The sequence below is a fragment of the Oreochromis niloticus genome, linkage group LG9 (assembly GCF_001858045.2).
Source record: "Oreochromis niloticus isolate F11D_XX linkage group LG9, O_niloticus_UMD_NMBU, whole genome shotgun sequence".
Classification (NCBI taxonomy): domain Eukaryota; kingdom Metazoa; phylum Chordata; class Actinopteri; order Cichliformes; family Cichlidae; genus Oreochromis; species Oreochromis niloticus.
In genome coordinates, this window is record NC_031974.2 from 23,364,293 (window position 1) to 23,391,391 (window position 27,099).

Genomic DNA, 27,099 nt, shown 5'->3' on the forward strand with positions numbered 1-27,099 from the left:
AAGCCGTTTCAAAGAACAGTCGCTCATCAAACACAAAAGGGGAAGTTTAGACACTGCACCCGACTGTCAGAGTGAGTCTGTAAGAACCAAACAGGTACCAAAGCCTGACACATCAGAGATGATATAAAATATAAAGATAAAGAGAAAATGTTAGATAGCGAGAAACCAGAATATGAACCAGGTTAGTGATCAGAGGTGGGTGCTGGGAGAATGTTAGCTCTGAAAGTGTGCCATGCTCACATGCAAATAAGCAAACATTATATAAACGAGTCTGTCATGTGAACAAATGTTTAGAGTCAGTACTAGTATTTGCCGATACAGCTGTCTGATTTCCCATTTATGTTGAATATTTTCTGAAATATGCATGATTTCCATTGGCTCTTCCACTATATTTATCTAAATATATGTATGTGCGTGTGTTTGTGTGCATATGTGTGTGTGTTTGTGTGTACTGACCCTGGCTAGCTGCTCCTGCAGGGGCTCCTTGGTGGCCTCAGGACAGCTGTCCAGCTGGGAGCGCTGCTCACACACAATCTGAGCCAACCTTTCTACTCTGCCCTTTTCTGCCTGCAGCAGCTTGCACGCCTGGCAGGCAAACGTACGTACACACAGATGCACACACGCATTCCCACACGAGGACGTACACCATGTACACGTTTGTTTATGTGTACATATAGACACACAAAGACGAACACACACACACATACACACACACACAAAGGACAGAGAGGATGGCAGAGTTAGTGGGGATTGGGGAGCAACAGTTAGTTACTACAGCGATCAGGTCAGTACGGATAGCCTAGTGGGTGGGGAGGGAGGGAAAGCTGGAGGGAGCGCAATGGAAAACTGATTAATGTAAATGATGTTATGAGACTTCACTTCTGCCATTTTATTCGTTTTTTTATGAATGCAAATGATTGAAATGATTAAGTAAGAAGAGAGAACGGGCATGTATGGAATGGCACAGCAGAGGTTAACTATCACACTGATGGCCCTTTCTATAAAATACACAAAACACACATTCACCTAGAATCTGTGCAAGCACTCAACTTCATCTGCTCTTCAACCACAGTTTTTAACACTCGGGGCTACACGCATCTACCCCATCGCTCGCTTTTCTTTCCCTAACTTGAAGATTTACCTTCCGCTGGCAGATGCCGGTGCATGGAAATTTCAGAGTGAGTCCAGGACTCAGTCGAACACAGGCCAAACCAAAGCACGCGCACACACACGGATACACACCAGAAATACCGTCCATTTATCCGCTTACACCTCCCACTCTGTCAATAATATCATATGGTGTTATAAATGTAGAAAAAATATAGGCACACTTGCTTCCCTACACTTGCCAAACAGGATCACTTGATGACCGCTACTCCCCGGACAGTCTTAGCAGATATATATTTGGACCAGAGAGAGCATGAGAAGGATTAACACCTACCGCCTGGGTCTCTCAGTTGCCTATGTATTTTTAATGCCATTCAATGCATGTTGCTAGTAAAAATATAGGCTGTATGAGTGTATGGAGATGGCTTTTCAAACACCTAAAAGAATTTTACCATATGTTAATGTGTATTTCTCCCCCTTTGGATGACCATATGTATTCAAAGGCAAAGTTAAGCATATTCAAAGGGACCTCTAACTTTTAACCCAGCTGGGTTAAAGATGATAAAGAGGTCTGTAAGCATCCCATTCTGAGTGTATCAACTTGAATACCTTTTCTTTTTCCTGCTGGGATTGGGTCTCTAGGTCAGCCATCTTGTTGTGAAGCGCTTCTAAAGCATCTTTTTCGTGTTGAAGAGCTGCTACCTCGGACTCCTGCTCAGCTTCAACTAGAGCTCGCTCAACCTCGACCTTTAAAAAAAAAAAACACGCGCACACACCATACTCAGTTTTAAACCACTACTTTATATCTGTGCTTTTATCAAAACATTTTCATTCATCTTCTATTAATCTTGACAATAAATCAATCAGCAAATAAAGTAAATATCATCATCTTCTACATACCTCTCGGGCAGATTCCTCAATTTGATTGTCCAGCTCTTTGATCTTTTGTTCAAGCTCCTCCATGTTGTTCAGGACCTGGATTCTCTCCTCTTCCACGCGCCTCACTTCCTCTTCTGAAGGGATCGTGTGCTGTCCACAATGGCGAGCTGCATCCTCTAGAGCCTGGTAACATCATCATCAATGTAGTCGCTGATTTAACTCCTGCTAACATGCACTTACATTGACATATCTGCAAGACCTGTAATAATAATCACTGATGCCACAAATGGAAAGGAAAGCGTATGGGCTCCATACATACACACAAATGCCAGCTGTCAGTTCCAAATGCTAACACTTAGCCTGCTCTAATCTAATAAATGGACTGTAAATATCTCCCATCTGTGCTTGAGTAGGATGTTTATGTCAATACTTTCTAAGTATTAGGAGGAGGGATCCTTGTCACTCTTATGTTTTCCAGGATGAATGGGGGGCATAAACACTTCCTGCATAAATCCTGATTAATATTTTAGTAAGATGACCAGTCAAAGGTGTTTCTTACTGCACACAGGAAAGAAAACATACATCTATCATTTTACCAACTCAACAGAGACTAATATTACAGAATATTCTCTTGTATGAAGTCTTTAGAGTGACTAAAGTCTGTAGACCACCAAGGCATTACATATTTTTATATTTTTTAATTTAATTTCACTATATTTATTTTATACTACTGGAATAATTAGTTTTTTATTTATGTTTTCTTCTACTTTTTTAAATGAGGGTCAAAAGTTATATGCTTATATATATGTTTTTGCTCTTGATAACACCTCAGTGATAGTGCACTCACACATGGAGGGCATTTCTGTGTTAGCATAAAGTTCTAACAGTCACAAAATAAGTGTCCTGTGTCTTATACCTCATTTGTCCTATGTGCACGTGGTGAAGGTGTGGGGGCAAAGCTTCGCAGACTGATGGCAGGCGATTCGGCCCTGTTGTCTCGGTGACCGCTGCTACGCCTCCGTCGTACCTGCAGGTCATCATCATAGTAACCGTTCTCCGATCCAGGGGAGGTCATGTGCCCATTTCCGACTGTTCCACTAACAGCTGAAGAGTCGGAAAAGACAGAAGGCGTGTCATCATCTTCGTCGTTCAGCTGCAGCTTCTCAAGCTCCTGGTTGATCTTCTGCAGGTCTGCAACAGCTGAAGTGGAGCTGGTGGCTGCGGCGCCTCCGTCCCTTTCAGCTCGGCCCAGCTCAGAGCAAAGAGACAAGATGGTCTCGAGCCGCTGTCGCTCCTGAGATGATGGCAAACATAAAGGCACACATGTGTATGGGTTATGTGCATGCAGTGTCCAATACTATTTAAGTTCACGTTATTAATGTTGACATGTTGCTGTCAAGCATAGCTGTATCTATAAACACTTCATCACTGACTATTTAATCATGCATAGAGGGTTTGCGATGTATTTTGGTACATTGTACAATTAAATTAAAAAAAAAAAAAAAAAAAAAATCATGCATAGAGGGTTAGAAGTGTTACATGTGAAGGTTCTCAGTCATCCAGGTCATCGTAGTCTAAGGAGCTAGGAAAGAAAAGCGTCCGAGAAGCTTCTCTGATGAGAGGTGAAACGTCTTCAAGCAACTTAAAGAAGCCCAGGCGCTTTTCTTTCCTAGCTCCTTAGACTTAGAAGTTTTACACAAATACAATGCAACCCTATAGTTATTGAGCTTAGTCAAGCTTTAAATAATAGTATTACCTCGGGAAGCATCACAGAAGTCAATCCTTCTAAAACTTTTCCGTTTAGTCCAAAATAAAGAAAAGTAGCATTTACTTAGTATTCAGCATGACCCTTTCCTGTATGTGGATCTAATTTGGTCTAATATTTGCAGATTTTAGAAGAAACATTTCTTCTCACTGGGAATCCCTGGAATAAGCACTTCTCCCTGCCAGTGCATAGCTATATGTGGGGCACTACGGAGGCTGCAGAGAGTCAAAAATGCCCTCTTGCAGGTTCAGCAGTTACTTCTCTCGAGGGTTACATATGTGAGCCACACAGCCAGCCTGTGTTAGTAATATTAGATACGGAGAGGGGGGGAAATGGACAGAGGCGTGTGTGTGAGTGATAGAGAGAAAGAGTGAGCTAATGAGAAGGTGGTCAGCTGTCAACCATGGTCATAAGTGTGCACAAGAACTGGCTATGACTCCAAAATAGGAATGTGTCTATGAATGTCACCATGGAAACAAGATGCTTTCCAGGGAATTCTTCACAAGGAGAGAATTGGATCCAGGTGAAATTTGGACAGTGAAAATCATGAAATAGTTAACTGTGTGTTTAGGAAAAAGTATGAAACACTTACTTTATAGTGCTTCTTAGTTAAACAGTTATTTCAGAAGCAACATATAACAAAGCATCAAACACATTTTACCATACATTATTAGAGTAAGACTTGTTCAGGGACAGAATATCTTTACACAAGCACACATACAATTATAACACGTAACATGAACCAGGAGCTGGCACAAAACGTGTCCGTGTCAGTTTGTCACCTTGTGCTATTCTAATGGGCATAAGCTTCTGTGGAGCCTCTATAGTACGTAATCAGCTGTCAACTAGAGCAAGAGACAGAAAGAAGAGAGGACAAAGACACGGACAGATGAGAGGAAAGCTGGAGAAAGAACGAAATGAAAGACAGGGACAGTGTGAGACTGCAAAAAAAGAGAAAGACAGGGAACGAGCTGGAAAGTTTTTGGCCAGACAACATGCCTTGCTTTCCAGTTGAAATAAAATAAAATCTTTTCCGACGGTAACTGTAAATTCATTTTTAAAAGGTTTGCGTGCATTTAATTAGCACAGACATTAATTTCAGCTTTCGTTTTTAGCATTCTCTTGTTTCAGTTCTGCTCCTTTGTTTATCCCGGAAGCTCCAAAGTTATTTACATGCATTACACAAGCTACTCTGCTAAGTGCAGATACATAGGCATATGTAGTCTCTACACTTGGTTTAAACCTTACTTGTGTTTTCACATTTGTTGCTGATAATTAAGATATATTTATTATATTTAATCAACCAAATTAATTTTCAGGAAATATAGAATTCTATTTTCTAAAGATACCACTAGGGGGCAGACAAATACAAGACAATAAGGCTAGACTGAAATGCTACAAATGCTGCTACATCTCATCTTTAGTCATCTGATTAAGGTAGAGATGAAGAGATGTAACTCCCTGTATAATGTTGATCATCGATGCTATTTAACACCAGGGCACACACTAAAACATGGAGTCGAAATAGTTTCAACCCAATTAAGTGAAACACTGCAACACAATTCGTTCCCCCATCTTCATACCGGCAAAAGAGAAAATCTTCACACCATGAAAGCTCAAAACCACGCTCATAAGAATTTGGAGGCTTGTCAAAAGCCACCATCAAAACTGTTCTTTAAATCAGAGATAATGAGACACTTTAATTGTGAGAATATGGCTGAGAGAAACAGAGAAATAGAAAGAGAGGGATCGCGAGATCAGTTGTCATTATATGTTGATAATATGTGTTTATCCACCTGCTACACTATAACTCTGTAATCTTCTTGGTTTCTCTTACCCACATCTGACTGATGTGTTCTGTGGCTCCTTAGCACAGCAAACCACACTGGGTGGACCTCCAGATGACTGACATAAACATGAACCTCATATGAACACACATACACACGCACACAATCCAAGTGCAGGGTTAAGAATAGTGCTGTTAGTATGGGCTAACTGCCATGAGCACCTGTCAAGTGGTGAACCTCACTGTGCGCCTCTGTTAAGCTCCCTGGGAGAGTATGTTTGAGAGAGCAAGGAGCAGGGAAGCATTCCTACACTCGTTCCATGTTTGGTGTCTTTGCATGCGTGCACAAAATAACATTAAACCTCAAACACCCTGCTCTCCAGCCTATATTCTGTCTATCTGAATAAGCTTAGCTGGAGGATGCACTTTATGTTGACAAGGCAAAGAAAAAGCAAATACTAGATGGCACAGTAAAAACAGCAGCTACAATGGTTTAAATACAGAAGCTAAAAGCAATTAAACTCACCAGTCTCTCCACCTCCTGCTCACGGAGTCTCTCCTCTTTTTGGCGTTGGTGGTAGTCTGTCAGTTCTTCCTTCCCACTTAGGGAGCTGATACTCCCCCTTCTTTCCCTGAATCCCCCTGGCGGGGTCACCCCTGCTTTGCCAAATGACTGCCTCCTCTCCCCCAGACCAATTCCAGTTTCCAGGCTGGCCTTCCCAAATGAAGAGCTCCTCTCTCTAAGTCCTAGTCCAGCTGTAACGGTGAGTTCAAGGCCCACCCCTGGTTTTTCTTGCTCCACCACAGACATTTCTGCTCCTGAGGAGGCTTCATTGCTGCTTAGCCGTTCTTGTTCTGGAGGGCTCGAAGCTATAGAGCTGATGGAGCCTATTGAGCTGGTGGAGGTCAGGCTGAGTTTTTTGGCAACACGAGGAGAAGAGGAGCCCCCTGCCCGTGATGGGATTGTTACATCTGGTGGAGTGGATGTGGATGTGGATGTGGAAGAGATGGAGTGGGAGGTGGAGCAGGAGGAGGTCCTAGGGGAAGAGAGGGAGATCGACACAACACCTTCACCTTGAGCTGTGGTCTGGCTTTTATTCCTGTTTGCGGCTTGCTGACTGGAATGACTAGACTTGTGGTCGAGGTCAGCGTTTTGGCCGTTGCTGTAATGCTCTTTGCTAAATTTGTAATCCCCAGCAGTATCAGACCTCCGTGGAGGCAGCGTTGACAAAGTTAGCACTCCATTATTATTGTCACGGGGGGACGGGGAGGGACAGAGGCGTGGCAGTGAGCGGCTGTGTCCTCCTGTTGTCATCCCACTCAGCGAGCCTGCTGAGTATTTCCTGGTTCGACTAGTGGGCGTCGGCTCCTGGTTCCCCTGGTTCCCATAGGTGCGGCGTCCTAGACGGGGGCTAGAGGGCATGCTGGCAGCGCCCCCAGAAGATGGAGTGCGGGATGAGGAAGAAGATGGAGGAAGAGAGAGGAGATAGTTCTCACTACTGGCAACAGAAGTGGAAGATCCCCCACCATTCCAGGTGGAGAGTAAAGGAGAGGAGCTCTGACTGTGCAGTCGTCGGCTATCGCTGGTGCCAAAATTGTCCTGACTGCGGCCAACAGAAGAGCGCGAGGCCAAAGAAGAAGAAGGGTCGGAACGTCGCCCAGGGGAAAGAGGTGGAGCAGATTTTAAAGACAAAGAAGGACGATCGGAGCTATAGAAACGCCTTGCCTGTTCCTGATAGGCTGATGAAGATGTGGCAGGACTGGAGACAGGTGTGGTGGGGGGAGACTGAGAGACAGAAAAGAAAAAAATGTATGATTAGAAATATATAAGAATTCAGTTTTCCTGTGGAAGCTACAGACAGAAACAAATGAAGAAATGGAAATACACAAATATGCATTTTGAGGCTTTATTAGATTAAAGCATTTACACTGTAATATAAATTACAGAAACACTGATATCGACGTATGTGTTGACGAATATGTGGAGCATTGTGTTTGGAGAACACAATGCAGAATGCAACGATGTAACAAATGGTTCATGTAATGAGTGAATATCAGTTAGAATCATTCACAATCCCCGTTAAAGTGCCCTGTAGAGAGGTAATGTTGGAGCTAAAGGATGACCGACCTGTGTCACACTGAAGTAGGAGGGGTTGGCATTCCCGTTGGCTCTCAGGCTGTTTTCAAGGGCAATTTTCTTACGCTGCAGGGTGTCCATCAAGTCCCGAAGCTCAGATGCTGATCGCATGCCCCTAGCACTACTGGTGCCGCCCACAACTGCATGGCTATAGTCACTGCTAAACTTCAGGTAGTCTGAACGGGGAGAGAGATTAAATGGAAAAGAAAATGAATCTATAACATGGGAAAGCTGGGTTAAACATAAACAAAAGCTATCGAATAGAAAAGTAGATGCAGAAAGGGGAAAGAGAAACAGGGAGAACAAATATGGAAATTATGTGTGAAGAACCAGGTAAAGACAGAGGAAGGAAAGAGGGAGTGGCAAATGAAAATAAAGGGAGCGAGAGCGAGAGAGAGGGAGAGATTTATGTATAGTTAAACCTGCAGCTATTCATAAATGGGACCCTTGGCAGAACAAACTCAAACCAAACAATCCACAACTAACCCTATCTCCGAGAATAGGAAACAATCCTGTCCCACACACACACACAAACTGCATGCAAATACACACTCACACAAAACCATTCATTAGATCCAAGACAAACAGTTTAACTCGAGTTCAGTTCCTCAGTATAGGATTTTGTAGATGAGATAAACCACAAAATATTCTGGAATACCCTCATGAGGCTCCCCCCGCCCTTCCTTAAGTCTTTTATTTAAAGTAGCTTCAGTAGTGAGGGGGTCTTTTTTTCTCAAAACCCCAGCTGAGTCAATTTTTACTTCCTTCCTGCTGGATTTACAAATAAACTATCATTTGCTTTCAATAGCATTGCTAAGATTGGCAGCAATGCTAAGTATAAATATGTCTGCCTGATAGCTCCGGTACTATTTTGGTGCAAAATTCCAAAAAGAAAACAGTAAATATCTTCTGAAAAAGGCCAAGCAGGTGAAAACACTTAGGGTAAAGCAATGTGCTCAAACCTTGCCCAGTTTTCAAAATTATCTGTGGCTTTATGTGGAAAAGGAGCTATTACAATGTTCAAGCTTAGACCACCCAGTGTTTAACAACCACATACACCCACACACACACATATACACTTTCCTGCAACTGTGGCTCCGCCTGTATGTTCCATGTGTAAAAGAAAGTGAGAACCTGGAGCACCTAAAAGTGCATAGATAGATTATAGATGGCCTGTGTGAGAAAATGTCAAACCCTTACATGGTGGAGTGAACTGAGGCAGAAGGTGAAAGACATCATAAGATCTAGAAACATGCAGGCATGCTCACACACACACACACACACACGGTGTTTGTGTCCATACATGGGCAGATTTACACCGGAGAGCTGGTGTGCATCAACTCTCTCCTTTCATGATTGTTCTGCTCTAACATATTCAGTTGTGGTTGTGTGCGAGCCCTCTCTTTAGTTGGAGGTCTTCAAAATCAGAGTTGGTGACGGTGAAGAATATCGCTGCCCATAATAATAATCTTTCCTGACACACATGCGTGAAGCTGTGGAAGAAATGAGCACCTTCCTTGTGTCTGCCTGTTTAAAGAGCGGGATTTCCACTGAATACAGCAGCCTCACGCATGCGCGCACACCTCGGGCACTGCTCGATAAATCGCCCAAGAGACAGCAGAGTCCAGATGTATCGCCGTGGCAATGGACAGACACCATACGACCAAAACATTCCAATATGCTTTGAATTTTAAGGTTTTGGAATGTGCGTGAAAGTGCATTTGGGAAAGACATATGAGAAGACTGAGAGAAACACCTGCCCCCACCCTAACACTGACTCTTTCCTCCCACCACTTTCAGGCAGCAGCCATGGTTAATGTGCACAGAAAAGTTGAGCTCACATGCATTCACCGCTTTTTTCCCCTGCCAGTCAGTTACATGACATCCGATCTTTGAAATCTGAATTTATTTACATTCTTTATGGTTCAACCAGGTCGTTAAATTGGGTCAGTGTGGTCCTCCAATTGGATGTAACCCGTCTGGAGAGTGACTACCTGTAACTCTATACTGACATAACAGTCAAGTGACTAGTGAAAAGAGCAGCAGATGTTACATCAGCAGCTGGAGCTAATGGAGCAGTGCAGATGGCAAATAAGTGAAAAGGCATTAAAGTAATAATCAAAAAGGCCTACATGTATATTCTGGAATGGCAAAATTAAGACATAGAGTAGACAAACCAAAGAGGGATCAAGCACAGCCCAGGGTCAGCCCCTTGTGTGTTGTACCTGTGTTGTAGGCTAAAGCCGATACAGGACTCTTTTGGGGAAGCATGCTCTTCATTCTGCTGGCTTCCTCAGGATGGTTGAACCGGAACAAATAGGATTTTCCCAGACACAAAGAATAACCTGAAAGGGAAAACACAAACAGACGGCTCAAATTACTGAGACAAATCATGCAAAATCCACAGGTAACATGTGAAGCTAGTGTGATACAGAATACACCATTACAACATCCACATTACAGCTCATATGTGAAGAGGTAAGTCTTAAGTAGAGCTTTAAATTCATGTGAGCCTGGGTGTTTATTCACAGCTAGACACACTTGCGCACGCTCACGCGCAGCAGACGACTGTGTTTGCCCTGGCCATCAATTAGCCTGAGAGGGCCAGGTATTAAACAAGATCTCAGGGTCACAACCTCTATAATACACACAGGCAGCCACAGCTGTCCAAATACTTGAGATGGCAACAAAGAGGAAGAGCGGCGCTGACACAGATACAGGAGGTCTTGTGTGGGAAAAACAGAGAAAAAGAATAAAAGAATAAAAACACTGAACTGATGCACTTTTTGAGCCAAGGAGGAAAGAAATGCTGAGGGCCAGTTTTCTTAAATCAACAGGTCAACGCGGGTCTTTCTTCTACTTCCACTGTTGAAAAGCCCTGTTACAGTAAAACCCCCATAACGTTATGTGTAAGAGGCTAAAAAAGCACCTCCTTAATAGCTCCATTTCAGTTACATCAGATTCTTTGGACCTGAAGTCAGACGTAACCACTGAGGCAAGAGGAGGGGGTGTGGAAAAAGACTGAATGGAAAAAATCCAGATTGTTTTCATCCTCTCTTTTTCTCTCGTTCTCATTTCATTTTTTGTAGCCTTTTCTTTCTCACACTTATGTCAAGTCTCATAAACATCTCAGGCAGAAAAGCTGCATTAATAGCCGAATTCAGCATTACAGTTGAAATGAAAGAGGTCGTGCCAGTCTACATGTTACCTTAGAGCATTTCACAAGCAGTCCCCCCCCAATACACCCAGTTCTCAGCATAGTGGGGAGATCCGATTGCGGCTGTGATGTGAAGTGGGCAACACAGGCACACACACACCCGAAAACAGTGTAAGAAATGTTTAGTCTGCACAGCTGGACTGTGAAGCTCTCAAATCCATACTTATATAAACATGAGCTTGCAGGTTTGGCCACAACCTGTGAGGAAGTGGGATCATGACCGATAAAAGATGTAGGGCCTCCGTGAAGAGATTGAGGGCAACGCACACACACAGACAAACGTCACTGTGTCAGCGAGTATGAGTAAGAGCTAATAATAAGCCTTGCCAGACGTGAGTAAAGGTGTAAATCTTCAAAACGTCTATCTATCTGTGTGTGTTGGAACATGCCTTGTAACAGGGTCTGCCTAATGAATCCCAGTACCTCTCAGTATTTAGTGTAACAGCAAACACAGACATGGGCTCACAAACAAACACACACACACACACAGCAGTCAGTGCTTGTAAAAGTCTAATTTCCTACCCTCAATAGCCACTTTTAAAGTGTATGGTAACGTGTGACGTCTTGATTTGTTAACAGGCCCCGACCCTCCTGTCTTTCTAATTTCCTCTCATGTCCTTAGCTAGCAAGTAACTCTTAATTATTCTCTCCTCATTTCGACCCCCAGCATAAACAAATAGCTATGGAGATATGAGTCTACAAGGGCAAACAAACTCCATGTGTAAAAAAATTCACAACTAAATTAATCTGTGATTCAAGTCTGCTGTCTTTAATAACTTCGGTGGGGGGGGTGCACTATCGACAGAGACACCATCCACAACAAAAACTGCTCTAATCTCATTCACGTGTTCACTTGTTTACCAGCAAATTAAGTTTGCCCCCCCTTCCCCCAATGCATGCACTCTTCCCCGCGCACACATGTATGCGCAGACCCATTCCAACAACAACAAAAGCTGAAATTAGCCTGTATATACATTTATGGGATAATTTAAAGTTTGCAATCTACAAAGTCAGACCTCAGAGTCTTTGAGGACGCAGATGGAGCCTGAGCTGTACGCCTGGAGCCAATTTCTATCCCCATGTAGATCTGCGCTCTCTCGCCACAATGTTATGGGAGGAGAAACTTAAATCTGCTTCTCTGTTTGGTTAACATCAGAGGCGGAATTGCCAATTTGAGACCATTAGGCTACAAGGAAAAGTAAACCAATTTCAAAGGTGCAAACACATGCCCGGATGAAACACAGCTACCTGCTACTTGATCAGGTGTGAAATCCACGGCAATCATACCCAACAATGGTGAAGCAAGGTCAACTAAAACTATCCCCAAATTTGAAAGATATTAGAAAAATGCTATCTTGGTTATGATCCCCAGAATATGCACGGTGTTGACATTAAATCTCAGACTGAATGTATTCAGTCATGAAGTGAATACACACACAAACAGGTCCCAGTGGGAGAGGAAATTGTCCTCAAAACCACAAATTAACCCTCTCCCAGGCACAAGGGCATAGTAGTAACACCATGAAAAGACAGACTGGTGTTTCTCAGGCGAGTCAGAGCAGATTAGTCATTCCATCTCTCACATGCTCACACTTATACAGGCCTAATTTGTCCCTTCACAAACTCAGGATTGTCTTCTGTCTGCTCTATTTCAAATCTTATCAACAAATAATCAACTTCCCTCAAGCAAAGGATGCAGACCTGCGAGTAACCTCTTAATAACCCTCTAATTAACTCTATTTCTCACCAGGTATTTAAAGAAAAGAATAAAGCAAACAAAAAACGGATAAGTTTCATCCAATTTACTGTGTAAAACTGGAAAAAGCAAAATCCAAATGTTCTGGGGGTGGGCAGGCATAAGAAAGATTTGTCAGGATAATAACATCCGCGACAAAGAGGGAGGTTTTATTTTCAGGTGTCAGGTATCCTGACCACTGAGTCTGCCTTTCTAACCATGAACTACATTACATCTGTACTGGTACAAGCGTGTGAACTTACCAGCTAACTTATAAACCCGAGACAGGCACACAAAGTTACTTTACATTAAAAAGGTGCAGACAAAACGCTTTGATGGAACACTGCCAGAATCTGGCTAAAAATAAGAAAACAAACCACCAAGTGAGCAACACGGGTGAATCACACCTCTAACCTGCTGTAATAATGATGCACGTGATTTACTGACCCGTGCAATAATTACAGTGTTTCGCCATTTCCAGCAAGCAACAAGCAAAGATCAGCACAGGTAAACAGTTCAGTAACAGTGTGAATACTATTGACCTTTAGACTAAAAAAATCCAATTGAATTGAATCATTTTAACCAATGGACTTTTTACCTTTATATCAGCTGCTGAGCAAATGCTGTTTATCCTGGCTGGTACAAGTGCTGACTAGTGTGCTTTCTGTAAATAAGCCAATACACAGATCGATTGATGATAACTTTAACGCTGGGATCACTGGTCATTCAGTCCAAAGAGCATGCTGCATATGCATCAGAGTAAACAGGTATTTCCCTTAGCACATACATAAAGAAACAGATGCCCAAGTAGTATGATGATATTATAGGTGAAAGTGGAATATAAGCTATGAATTGCGTTTCTCATCCTCACATTAAATAGGGTAGATATACAGAGAAACAGCCTACGTCATAGTTTAAAGCTCGACGTGTGTTTTTCATTCTAAAATATTTCCCAACTCTTACGACAGTTTCTGAAACATTGTGTAACACAAAGTGCTTCAGATGGATAAAGTTCAGTAAAGCAGAGGTTTGCCAACACAAAGGCTGAGTAAATTACAACCTTACTTTACTACTAAAGCAAATAAAATCCGTTACAAACCTTTTCGAGCTATTTGTCTTCCTTCAGCGTCTTATCATGACAAGAACTACAAGAACTTCTCCCTCACGCGCAAAACAGATAGAGACAGATTATATATCAGCACCACTGTCCGCCTCTGTGCTGCCTCCCTCCTCCGTGATGTTCCGCCTCCTCTTGACTCAGTGTGGAAGAAAGTTGGTTCACAGATTTACCATCCACGAGAGCCCGGGACTGTACCAAATGTCGGTAAAAAGAGGGAGGAGGAGGAGGACAGGTCAATAAATAACCACAGGGAATAAGTTATAACACGGTAAATATAACGAGTGATGGTTTCTTACACCGAAGTGACACTGTAAAGAGCAAACTGATGAGTGCACGGGACTAAAGACCAGCTTTAATGTAACCGCATTACCCGCCACGACCCCTGTGTGTAGTCGGTTAGTTCAAAGACAGTTCGGCAATGAGGTATTTGGTAGACACCCCCCTCCACCCCAACCTCTAAAGCTTTCTTTGTCTACCTACCTCTTCAACAGCTCTTTGCTATGAAAACCCCTCCGCTGGTTTATCCCTAAAGCAGGTATAGTGTGTAGAGTCGGACTTACTGAGTCTAAAATTAAGAAGTGACTGATCAGACTTTATGATAAAACAGCACAGAAACGGTATGCAGTATGCAAGTGGAAGGTATTGACTGAGAAAGATAACGCCAAAAAGTAAATAAGAAAAAAATAAAATAAGAGGGAGGACTGTGCCTTCCTGTCTGGGTTAAAGGTTGTTCGTCTGTTTTGCTGTCTTGCTTCATTTGCAAGCATTTCTACCATGACACGAACTCGTGGACAACTACTTTGTCCTTTATCCTGCGATCATCCTGTGCATACAGTAAAATAAGATAAAATAAGAGATTAGTTATTAGAGCATCCTGTGTTTTGTGCAGCAGCATAGATGTGCCATAGATTTGCATCTGCTCCCTTCCAGTGTAAATGTTGAGAGATTTAGTTTTATGACTACAAATCCACTGAAATGTGAACTGAAAAACTAACAACGTGGAAATCTTGGACAAATGGAAAATAAAAAAAACATGGAACAGATCTAAAGCAGTAATGTTCCAGTTAACAGATCTTATGAATAAACTAACAATGTACTTGTGGAGTTTGTTTGTCAGCGGCTTTCTTGCTCAACAATGATTTCCTTTGTCATTTCCACCTCTGTTGTTACATTGAATAAACATATTGCTACTCTACAAGTGTCCTCCAGCTGATGTGAGTCCAGATCAAGCGCTGAATTCCAAAATACAGAACAGATCATTTCCTAAACACAGCTAATCATCTCCAGACTAGTGTGCATGAGTGTCTGTGTATGTGGTTAGACCAACTCAACCCAGAGCAACTGAGGCCAGTGGATAAAAGATGCTCTCAATCTTTTTCCTTTTTTACTATCATTTTCTTACGTATACTCTTCTGACTTTTTAACCCTGTCTTATGTTTTTTTAGTCTCTTTTCCCCACCCCTGTTATTTCGCTGTGCCTGTGCCTTATGTGTGGACCCACCAAGATGATGTCAATATTTGAGTCAGCCAGGCACAGCGGGAAGTTAAATAGGCCAGTCAATGTTTAACTTTAACCGTCCAGGCCTTTTCCAGGGCACAAGAAAAAGGAGAAAACTGTGAACAGAAAGGACAGACAAGTGAGTGTGCTGCTTGTCATTTTAAGTAGGACAGGGAAAGGTGAAAGAAGGACAAAGCTGTGGAGAGAATGGGAGAGCATACTGTGATTGAATAAATCCGGAGCAATTCAGAGAGGTGAAAAGAACAGAGGGAAGAAAGGCCAGAGATAGACAGATTAAGATACTGGCAGACAAAATACAGACACGTCTACGTAGGCAGGCATGAAGAGCAAGATAAGAAGAGAGATCCATTTAATTTTGGGTGACTACGCTTTCTTTCTTTTTTTTGAGAACATTCTGCAGTCTCCAATAACAATCCAAAGGGTTGTGCATGCTCTGCAGTTGCTGGAAGCTGTGACTCATTGTAGGAGCTAGCTGTTCCAAACCACTACGAATTACCCAAAGATACACACACACACACACACACAAACATACCGAAATGCATCAATACACTCACATGACTACATGTGTGTAGCTGTACATGGACGCAAACGTATTGCACACCCTGTTGTTTGCATGAAGAAACTTAACTGTGCCCATATGAGTCACACAGACAGACTGGAATGTGAGTTAACCAATCCAAAAAAGAAAAAAAAAATCATACCCCCCCCAGAAAACTAACCACTTTCTCTCTGTTGCACACCACTTATGAAATGCTAAGTATCTACAGTCAGCAATGAAGTCAACTTTCAATTAACTCCAGTACTACTATGGACCAGTAGATGGCAATATCTCAAAGTGTGTGTATGAGAAAAGGCCTGTATCCTGTTGTATGCTGATACCGATGTGCAGTATACAGGCTTTTTCTGAGAGCAGGCTGACCTACACTGTGTGCACGTGTGCGTGTAGAGTTTACCCTGAGTGAGTGGTGTTGGTACAGTGACCTGGACTCCATCAAGACTGCAGAGGTGGCCACAGGGGTCCAGGGTCACCACCCCTCCTGTTGATAATGAGGAGATAGTCAGGGGAAATGAGTAACAGTGAACTACCATTCACTACAACATTACACTCCACCATGAGATAACTGCCCTTAATCTTCCTGCTCCCACACGGCATCCATCTGAAAGCATGCAATTTCCCCTGTTAATAAAAGGTACTCAGTATTCAGATTCACTGTAATTAACACAAAGCTTCACACAAGAACAAAAACAACAGCGCAATAATCATCCAGTTCCTCCCTTCTCCTTACAGCGATTCTTTCAACAGCCCAAAACGCCACAGGCTAAACGCACCAACAGGTATCCAGCTCGATGGCTTTCTCAGTCTTATATTCATTTTGAAACAGTATCTTTCTTTTCTTACATTATTAGAATTTTAGGCTTTAGAGGATTAAGAAAGTTTATTATTCCTCCGCTGCTGTTTTGTCAGAATAATCTTCTAAAAACAAAATAACAATGGTTGCACTTGGGATGGTATTGAGCAGATCTTCTAAATGCCAAATATAATCACAGATTTGATTTCAGTGGATTTTACTTGAAGTAATATTTTAGGATTCTAAACAAAGATTAAAAGCTCGCTAATGAAAGGAGGAGTCATTTTCCCTTTCCCATGACGTGATGTAAAGATGTAAACACTCTTGCCAGTGTGGAAAAGACAATAGAGCTGTGTTTATTCTGGGGCCTGCCAAAATTATGAAGTCATTTCAGAGAAAGTGAACCAACACAGACCTTCATTGATGATTAGACAGTGCTCTGCCTCGATGCCAGGCCCTTGAATGGTAATATCCTGAGGAATTGGAGCATCTTCTGTGCCTATGCGCGTTACCCCTGAAACATAAAGAAATGCATTTTTTTGCAATCAGCAGAATATATAAATATAGGGGATAGAATTAGACTTATCATGTCTATATAGGTGGTGTGAGTCTTATATCTAATGGTGTTATTATGCAGACACATTGTGGAGTACAAACTCAGTTTTCCTAAAAGGTCTTATTTACATTCTTAGCATTCTTCAAAGTGTGTGTCAATGCAGTGGGCAGCGATGATGAAGTGGAAATGTCACAAAGCTGACTCTGACGTCAAGGTCTGCCTTTGTACTGTTTGTAAGTTTATTTCTGCATTAACCCTCGACTAAGGGTTAAGTGTCAAATCCATTCATATAAAATGCAGTGTGCACTGTTCTCATTGCAAAGAGAAGACAAGACAAGTAAAAAGGCTTCTCTGGCTCACTGGGGTATAATCAGAGCCTTGTGATCTACGCAAGACACATGAAAACTACAAGTTTATGAATGAGAGTTATCACTGTAATGCTTGTAAGGGCAGATATTTGCTGTCTTTTAAAGTGCCTGTCAGTTTGTATTAGTATTCAGTGTCCTGTCTTCAGGCTACTAAATAATAATCACTAGTACAAGAGTGCCTCACACTTCACTTTGATTTATAATGCTACCTGAATGAGTAATGAAGCTGGAAGCTGTGTGTGTGTGTGTGTGTGTGTGTGTGTGTGTGTGTGTGTGTGTGTGTGTAATATAATGTGTTCTATTAATTTTAGTCAGTTGTTTGTTATGAAAAAAACTATATACTGGCCTGATATAAATAGCAGTGAACATTCCACATAAAATCTCTGGATTTAATAAAGCGAGTGCGCTCACTCTGCTGCATGAAACAGAGTCACAAAACCACGCGATGTGTGTCATTTGTGTTACTGTTGTTTGGGTTGTACTCTGTTGCCAAAGCATTCTCTTCATTTTTTCATGGCTAACTGTGGGTTCAGGCTGTGCCTTAACCAACACATGACAATGAATGAATGTTAATAAGCAACAGTAACCATGGAATTGGATTGAATAACTTGTATAAATATGCACTGGCTCAATGTTTGATGCAGTATCACTTTTCCACAGCATCACCCCACAACTCACTTCTGCAGTAACCACAGAAATGAAGTGACTTGTCCTGGGAAAAGGGCCAATATTGGGGAGAAAAAGAGTGGGGAAAGGTGGGCAAAGGTAGGGACAGAACTGTACTGACCTGGTTTCATTTCAGGTAACAATTTAATGGAACTAGTGAGAAATAAGCAAGAGTGCTGACAGGGACTAGAAAAAGAAGGCATATTTCTCCCATAGTGGCTTCTCTTCATTAGCTCTCTGCTAAATTCAGAGTCAAATTCAAAATCCTTTCTCTCACAAGCAGGGTCTTGAATAATCACGACCCATCTCATCTTAAAGATCTGATAGTGCCGTATTGACCCTCATTGTACCATAACAGAGCACTTTGCTCTCAGACTGCAGGTTTACATGCTGTTCCTAGATGGGAGGCAGAGCCTTCAGCTTTCAGGCCCCTCTTCTGTGGAACCAGCTCCCAGTTTGGATTCAGGAGACAGACACCCGGTCTACTTTTAAGATTAGGCTTAAAACTTTTCTTTGTAAAGCTTAGCATTAGGGCTGGATCAGGTGACCCCAAACCTCTCCTTAGTTATGCTGCAATAGGTCTAAGGCGCTGCTGGGGGCTTCCCATAATTGTACTGAGTGTTTCTTCTTCACTCACCTTCTTTTAAACTCTCTTTTACTTCTCTAATGTGTGCCTTTCTCTTATTTTTGTATATATTTCTCTTGGTTTGTATATATCCCTCTTGATTGTATATATTTCTTCTTTTTGGTATTGATTTCTGCTGTCTACTACTTATATTTTATTCTGGCACAGTTGATGTGGAGCACCCACAATTTTGTTGTACATGTACAATGACAATAAAGGGCTATTCCATTTTATTCTTCTATGTAATCATTAGTCAATATTAATCTCTGTTTCTCTTCCACAGTGTGTCCTTGTGTGTCCTTTGTCCTGTCTCCCTGCCCTCATCCTCAACCGGTCATCACAGACAGACAGCCCTCTCTGAGTGTGGTTCTGCTGGGGGTTTCTTCATGTTAAAAGAGAGATTTTCTTTTCCACTGTCAACCAGGTGCTTGCTTATAGGGGCATCTGATACAAAACACCTGAGATATCTGTTGCCTTGATTCAAAGCTATATAAATCAAATTAAGTTGAATTAACATTTGAAGCTGTGAGGATGCGCTACATTAGGAATGAATGTGAAAAATTGTGGCTACTGACTTAATAACCTGCCCATGCTGCGTTTGTGTATTTACTGTAAATTGTGTCTGGGGGTTTTGTGTGCGTTACCCTCTTTCAGCGGCAGAACAGTAATAGCCACACTCAGTCTTCCACTGCCCAGGCTAACCAGATGAGGAGTTGCTGTCTGGACCTTCAGTCCTTTCCCTGTGTCGATCAGATCCAGGGGCGGAGACTACAAGCAAGAGTCATTGCAAAGGTCATTTTAAAAACACAGTTTATAGCCGTAAGACTAAAATGAATGTGTCATTGTGCAGCAGTGTTCATGCCGGATTTGTTCAAAAACCACATAAAACTTGTGAATGTGTGTATATGTGTTTTCCTGTGTCTGTGTGTATTCTGACCTTAGGTTCACCTGGAGAGATCTGATCGGACTCTGGCTGAAACATCATCTCCGATTCCTGTGTACACATTCAGGCAGACACATAAATGTAAACACAAACAATGCAGACATGTAGTAGTGTACACAATTATGACAAAACTTGGGAATGACCTGCGTGGAATGACCAAACATAGAAACACTCAAATAAAGAAACCACACAAAAAAAGAAAAGAAAAAAATGAAAAGAAGGGGGAACAAAACTGCCCACAGCTTACCCAGCTGCCACGTGAAATGAACTCTGATTCTGAAAAATGTTCCAAGTAGAAAATGAGAGGAAAACAGATTTTTTTTTTTTATTGCAGTGGGAAGAAATGAGAGAAATGTTTCATGAAAGCAGACTTCCCACAAACTGTTAAAGTCTGCCGTCACTCTGGTGCACTCAATGTGTCTGGATAAGGAGAGATACAGAGTAACTTATGAGGTAACTGAGTTTCTGTGTGCATGCTATGAGTAGTATACTACCTAAAGTAAATACACAGCAAAGCTCGTGCTTGTGCATGGCCATGGCAGTGACAAAGCAAGTGCACATCATTTACCCAGGTTGCATGACTTTAAATTCTGAGCATGAATTGGGTGGATATTCATGGCCGCCAGTGAATAATTCTTCTTAATTTTATGTCACCTGAAATTTTTATTGTCACCAAAAAATGTTAACATGCAAACAAAGATGCTGATGAGAAATATTCAGAATGTGCTCCATTAAAATATAATATATATGTCATTGAAGCTGCAATGTCTTCCTGCACAGAAAACCCACTTCTTTCTATTTTCTAAGTCCTGTTCAGCATTTATCTAACAGTATGGCACAGTTTAAATTATGTCATAAGCAAGGCATCTCCTAATCTAACAGGCAGATTGAGCTCAGCTATGCTCCCAGGGTGATAAACTTTTTATTTGGGCATATTTCTTCAAGCATCTATCTCACAGCAAAACTGCAGTGACTGTGAGAGTGGTTTAATTTTGACTGTTCTTATTTTGTACGGACTGAATGCTGAAGTCCAAGCATTCCCTAATGGTGGGAATATGAGTGATGCAATGGAAAAAAAATTAGGTAAAGTACAAAAAAATAAAGGAACGCTATGACAAACTATGAAGTGGAGATAAAAGAAAACTAAATCAGAAATGCCCAAAATATGCGAGTGTGTATGTTTGAGGAAACACACTCAGATCGTGTGCCAAAAACAGCCCATGGAGTACTCTGTAATTTAACACAGAAGAAGAAGAAGAAAAAAAAACAGTCTTGCTACTACTGTATTTGTGTCCACACACAATCAAAAACACAAACATGCGCACACACACCCCAGTGGATGAGTTAAATGCCTCTCACCAAAGCAGAGATGATTACAGCATATAAGAAACTATCACAACTACATCTCATTTTCCTGCTCCTGTCATTTCCTTTTCTCCCTTCCTCTTTCAAATCCTAATGTGTCATTGCTTTAATGATTTCAGTGATTCCTTCCATTCTCTCGAGTCCCCTTTTGCATTTAATCTGTTTTCCATACTAGGCGGCCTTCTTGGCTTCTCCTCTTCCTGCCTGTCCTTTTTGCGTTTCTTCTTTCCTCCTGTCTTTTAATCTGACTCTCCTCTCTTTTCGCCTTTTCCTCCCATCACCATGAAGGGAAACACAAATCAAAGTCAGCTCTGCACTTCCTCTAATTCAGCGCTAAGTTTCCGCCCTGAGATCACTTCCTTTACTGCTTGGACACCCTCATTGCCCTCACCACACACACACACACACACACATACATTCTAGCAGTTCAGCCACCCTTGCATCCCCTATCCACACACAAAAATCTACAAATAAAGTCACACACCAGCTCTTTTTGCTATCGCACCAAGGTATCGGCCCACATTCTACCGATTTTTGTCATCACTGCTGTAGACAAAGCAAACACTCAGTGTGTGATGGCAACATCAGCTGAATAAATGTCACAGAAACTTGCTGAAAATTAGGCAGAAGTGCATTTCAAAGACCCTTTTATGTATAAAGGCCTCAGTACCTTGCATTCCTACACACGCTCCTTGAAGTCTATTCCCACCTCCTTGACTCTCCCTTGACTTGTTCTTTCAGAAATGGCTCACTCTATCCCATCATTCCTCTTCTTTGTCTTTCTGTGGTTCTTTTTGTTTTCAAAGCCCCCCTCCGCCTTCACCTTCTTTTACCAGGTGAGCTCTGGCTTAGGCGGGTCAAGACATGTCTGTGGCCCTGTTTACTCTAGTTAAAGCAGAGCAGTGAAGCGTGTCAACCCCCATTCTGAGTATCCAGACTCCAGCGCTTTCATCTTCAAGGTGTTTGATTCCAACAGCAGTCACTTTGCTATCAGGGAATTAAGATGTGAAAGCTAAAGTATGGGATTACTGAATGATATAGGTACTTGTACAGAGACAGAGTCCCGTAAATGCTGAGCATGAAGGATGAGAACTAATGCTATGTAAAAAAAAAAAAAAGCATGATGGTTCTTTATCCTTAATTAAACAATCTTAACCAACATTTCCCAAACTGTTCTCAAACAAAACAAGCACTCAGTGTTTAAGTGTTCTTGTTTGTCTCTGCTCCTAGATTGTCTTAACAGTACATCACATTTTCACCCATATTTGTATAATGTTTGGTGTCAAGGCAAAGACTTGTTCATTTCAAATATAACTTTTAAAAAAATAAATGTTTATCATGTTTATCAAACTACAAAAAAGTCATGTAAGGATGGATATAAAGCTCTCTACTCAGCCATGGGATGTGTTATGGTTGAAACCAGATTCATTTTCCAACTTAAAGGAAAGATTTTCTGGTGTTTTTGTTCCAGGAGGTCTTCTGCCAGAATCCAGTGTGGGAAATACAGAAATACATACCAAGCTGACTCAAAGAAAGTCTAATACAGTAAATATATGAGTCGAAGATTTCTACATAATGATATGAAACACTGAGGAAATATTGCCAATAGGAAAATATTCCAAGCACACATCCTCCCACTTACTTTTTAATACAAATTTTAATTTCAGATTTAAAATAAACCTTAATGACTTCTATCAGTAGTTGGAAAGTGACTGAACTGACCTCACAAATACACAATATAGCGTGCACAAAATGGAAGAAAAGCACACACAATTTGTCTTTGATCCCATCTGTAAAACAGCTGAGTCTCCCCGAAATGCTTTGTTTGCCCTGCATCTGGAAACAGAAAAGGAGATAGAGGGAAACAGAGGGTAGTGTGGGGTAATGAAACAGAAGATAGGAGTGGAAGGTAGAAGAGAGAGGACTCATAAAACCAAGTGGAAAGACCCAGCATTCTCAGACTGTTTCAGCTGGGTCATTTTTATTTTCTCCATCCCATCCTTGCATTCCTCCATCAACTTCTTCCTCTTTTTGTATTTGCTTTAAACGGTTTTTGCATTTCCTTCTCTTTCAGTTACTTTCTCCATCACAGCTGCTGTCTGTTACTGCAGACTGCATTCTCAAACCCACATTCACAGGAAAGGTCCTGCTCTTAAAAATGTTCCCATGTTAGAACAACTCTTTAGTGCACTAGTTGGAAAAGCTAGAGCACAATATGTCTGTTTGAAAAGGCCAAATCAAATGTTATGATTTTCATAATATTGTGAGCATATTGCCATCATGAACTGGCTTGGGCAATTTAGATAGGGAGAACCATAACATTACATTTTTTCTCAGGTCCTTTGGCTCAGTTGATGAATGCCAGTTAAAATATTAAAAAACATATGTTAAATCATTCAAAACAGTTACTCTGTACACTGGACTGACTCTCCAGTGATTCCCAGCACAGTTTTTTTATTATTATTTTTTGCATCTATGACTAAGCAGTTTGGGGTAATTTACAGGCTTTTGCTTTCTAGCTGAAAACTTCAAAAATGGTGGAAGAAGTGTACCATTAGGATGGTTCTTTCATCATTTTAATGCATATATTTGTTTTTGCCATCTTTTTCTTCTGTGCATAATTTTTTTGAAGTGGTAGTGTTGGCCCTTAAGACAGGCAGCTTGTGATGGCTACGGCCTGTGGTACAAACTTGACCAAAAAGTGGCGCTGAGGGTGGTCTCAGTCTTACACAAGTTAACATCAGCTATGTTGTATTTGTCTAAAAATGCTGTCTTTCAGTTCTTTGCCTAGTTATATTTCTCTCTTCTGTCTTTCTCTTTCTCCATCCCCTCCCCTTACATTCCAGCATGACCCTCTCCTCCTCCCACCTGACAAAGCCAGCATTGTATCACAGATGCTATTTAATATGGAGTCCCTCTCTCAGTGTCCCTCATATGGGGCAATTCAGGGTTATCTTCCTGCCTTGTCCTTGGTAAACAGTATGTTTGCAGTAATGTCTTCAATAACATTTTAAATCAGATTAAAATGTCCCTCATGCATTCATACATACATGGCTTTTCAAAATACTGTATGCTTAATAATGTGCATCCCTTGTCCTTGGTTGTGCATTGCTGTTGTGTGTTTGCATTTGTTATGGTTAAAACCTCTGAAAGCCGATTAAACCGCTTGTTAAACAGCACAAATATCTGTCACGCTCAAACTCTCTCACATCCCTACTGGCAGTTTTTCAGTCATTTAGCAAAGTGCTAGATGACAGGAAAAAAGTCCATTGTTTTTGCAGCTGACTCAAAGCTGGAGGAAATGTAAGTTGAATTTCTAGTGAGGGTGTGTGTGTCTGTGGAAAAGCCCAGATTACTTTAACTGCCACATGCAGGGGATCAACTCATGTTTGGTTTCCACAGGGCCGGATATGACAGCGAGACAAGGGGAGACAGTGAGCTGGTGGATGGGTTTACTAAAGCACACATATCTTCTTGTATGGTGAAGTGAGCTGTGATTGCTGGAAAAGGAAAGAAAAGAGGAGATGGAGTTTGAGATAACAAAAGAAACAAACTACGTGTGTGTGTGCTTGTGTGTTGGGGGGTGGGGGCAGGTAGACACAGACTAAAATGCAGACTTAAGAATTCAGATATGAGGAAAAAAGATTAATAGTGAAAAGTCCCCAAGTTGCACCAGTGGCCTCCAAACATAATATGAGCCTATACTGAACATATAATTCAAGCAGTTACCTTCATAAATCAGCATTACATACTGTTTCCAAAAATCTTTGTTTTTCTTAAGCTATTGGCCACTTATGTGCTCTCCATACTGACTTCTGCTTTTCCTTTTTCCAGCTGGCAGATACCCAGTGAAATAAAAAGCAATCATATAAAAGATGTTTTCAGTGTAACGGTTGGCAACAGTATGTCAGGAAAAACTGTATCCACCAGTTTTTTTTTTTTTGCATCAGGATAGATAGATAGATAGATAGATAGATAGATAGATAGATAGATAGATAGATAGATAGATAGATAGATAGATAGATAGATAGATAGATAGATAGATAGATAGATAGATAGATAGATAGATAGATTTTGTGCCGTTGACATTAAAGGACATGTAGCCATACGGCTTTAATATCACTGCGTACTGTTTGTAACAATCTTACAAAACGATATCTTATCATTTCAAATTTCTACAATATTCCAGTTAGAGCTGCCATCAGCAGCAGCGTTATTTTTGTAGTCTGTGTTTTAATCCTCAGTGGAATCACGAAAAGTACACCTACATTTTGACATTGTACCTGCCCGGTAACAAACAAAAAGGTAATCTGCGTTTGATTTTGCCGAACAAAATCCTCAAGTGAAGTCAGATAAATTTACAGCTTACTTTGAAAGTATTACAGCGCCGTGAAGCAAAGCAAGAATAATTTACAAGAACACATTTTGATAATTAACATAAATTCTTCCACTTTTTAAATTCACAGCCTATAGGTACAAAAACTCACTCACCATTACTGAAGCGGGGCTGGCCACTTCTGTCATTGTGCAGGAAAGGACGCAATTGCGAAACTGTTCCAAGATCGAGAGGTATGTTGTTTGCACAAAACTCCCCCAAATAGAGTTTTTAGCCTATTTCTGCCTTTGCTGTAGTCGCAGCTTCTGTCTTGACGGGCGATACATTCCATGCACAGCACAGGCAACGTGCAGATCTCTAGGAAAGACTTTTGATCCCGGTTGTCACATTCACAAACACAAGCACACACTCCAAACACACACACGCGTAAAAAAAGGCCGGCGGCTTTCCGACGGGCATAGGAATGCAGCAACAGCTGGAAGCAGAAGTGGATAAGGAACAAGGGGAGGGAGTCTCTCTCTCTCCCTCTCTCCCTCCCTCCCTCACTCACTCACTCACTCACACACGCTGAGTTTAATGTGCAGGTGTTAACAGACTACAGAAAAGTACACTTGACCTTTCATCAAATGGTTCAAGCCTCTAACAAAGAGAGGGGAGTGAAGGATAGAAAGAAAAAGAGAGCGCGCATTATTTCAGCCTTGGCAGCTGATAAGGATATCTAATGATTTTACAACATGCATGCATGCAGTCTCATTTCACTCCTAATACTGAGAGTTTATCTCTATGAAGAAAAAACAAACTTGGAGGACGGTAAATGTGGTAAATGGTTCATACATTAAAAAAATGTAGGAATATAATGGTATTTAGTGAATAACAAGCCTATTATATAAAGTCATATAGATATAGGGATTTATGTTAGGGTTAACCATGAATACCTGTCACTCATATAGTGTGACACTGTAAATATCCACACTCAAATCCATTACATGAGCAGATCCATCTTGCATAGAAAACTGATAAAGAACACTGAAGGTTTTCTGGAGGTTAAATTCATGTTGAGGCATATTTCTCAGCTAAGTAAAGCTACTGTGGCTTTTATTTCTATCATTAATTGCAACAATATATTTGTGTAACTATAAAAAACCCCTGGCATACCTCATGGATGCAGGTGTAGTAAAGAAAGAAATGTGAACGCCCCTTGTGTGCGCTTAATGACAAAGAGTCCTTTTTTCCTCTCTGACAAAATATTGCTTGTAGTTCTCTGTGTAAATCCACTTCTAGATAATCTTTTATTATTTGATCTACACATCTTGAACTGCGAATGTCTAATAGGCTGCTGTTTGCATAAGCTGTGTGCACCACTTGAAAAATTTCAGCTACATGTCCAGTCATGCAGCTCTCTGAAGACATCAGGAGGCACAAGAAGATGCCATCAGTTCTCGATCACACAAAAGCAGTTTTACTTGGCAGGATTCTCTGCATTCGTTACAGTTCATAACAATGATTGCATGAAGCAACAACAGGAATGATCCAGAACCATAATAAAACCTAAGCCATGCAGAATTTTGCTGAGGTTATTCACATGGACAGAATGCATGAGGTGTTCTTTTGGTTAGAAAACGATAA

At 41.3% G+C, this 27,099-nt stretch overlaps 1 protein-coding gene across 8 annotated transcripts in view; it reads right to left on the reverse strand.

Annotated features, from left to right (window-relative positions):
- phldb2b (pleckstrin homology-like domain, family B, member 2b) overlaps nucleotides 1–25,947 on the reverse strand; it is a 37,959-nt gene extending 12,012 nt beyond the window's left edge. For 2 of the 8 annotated variants that reach the window (XR_002063350.2, XM_019363205.2), the window contains exons 1-12: nucleotides 25,629–25,947; nucleotides 19,767–19,823; nucleotides 19,474–19,597; nucleotides 17,030–17,128; nucleotides 16,219–16,302; nucleotides 9,900–10,019; nucleotides 7,666–7,850; nucleotides 6,064–7,323; nucleotides 2,903–3,280; nucleotides 2,008–2,169; nucleotides 1,717–1,854; nucleotides 457–585 (exon numbers count right to left, since the gene is read on the reverse strand). Coding sequence is in view for 7 of the 8 variants with exons in the window: in XM_019363205.2 (XP_019218750.1) it covers nucleotides 457–585; nucleotides 1,717–1,854; nucleotides 2,008–2,169; nucleotides 2,903–3,280; nucleotides 6,064–7,323; nucleotides 7,666–7,850; nucleotides 9,900–10,019; nucleotides 16,219–16,302; nucleotides 17,030–17,128; nucleotides 19,474–19,597; nucleotides 19,767–19,823; nucleotides 25,629–25,661 (2,769 nt within the window). In the remaining variant the exon portion in view is untranslated. Of the gene's footprint in view, nucleotides 1–456; nucleotides 586–1,716; nucleotides 1,855–2,007; nucleotides 2,170–2,902; nucleotides 3,281–6,063; nucleotides 7,324–7,665; nucleotides 7,851–9,899; nucleotides 10,020–13,224; nucleotides 13,291–13,725; nucleotides 13,911–16,218; nucleotides 16,303–17,029; nucleotides 17,129–19,473; nucleotides 19,598–19,766; nucleotides 19,824–25,628 lie in introns of those variants that run through there. The other 6 variants (XM_013270352.3, XM_013270351.3, XM_013270354.3 and 3 more) reach the window with 5 other exon arrangements.
- Between the last annotated feature and the right edge of the window lie 1,152 nt (nucleotides 25,948–27,099).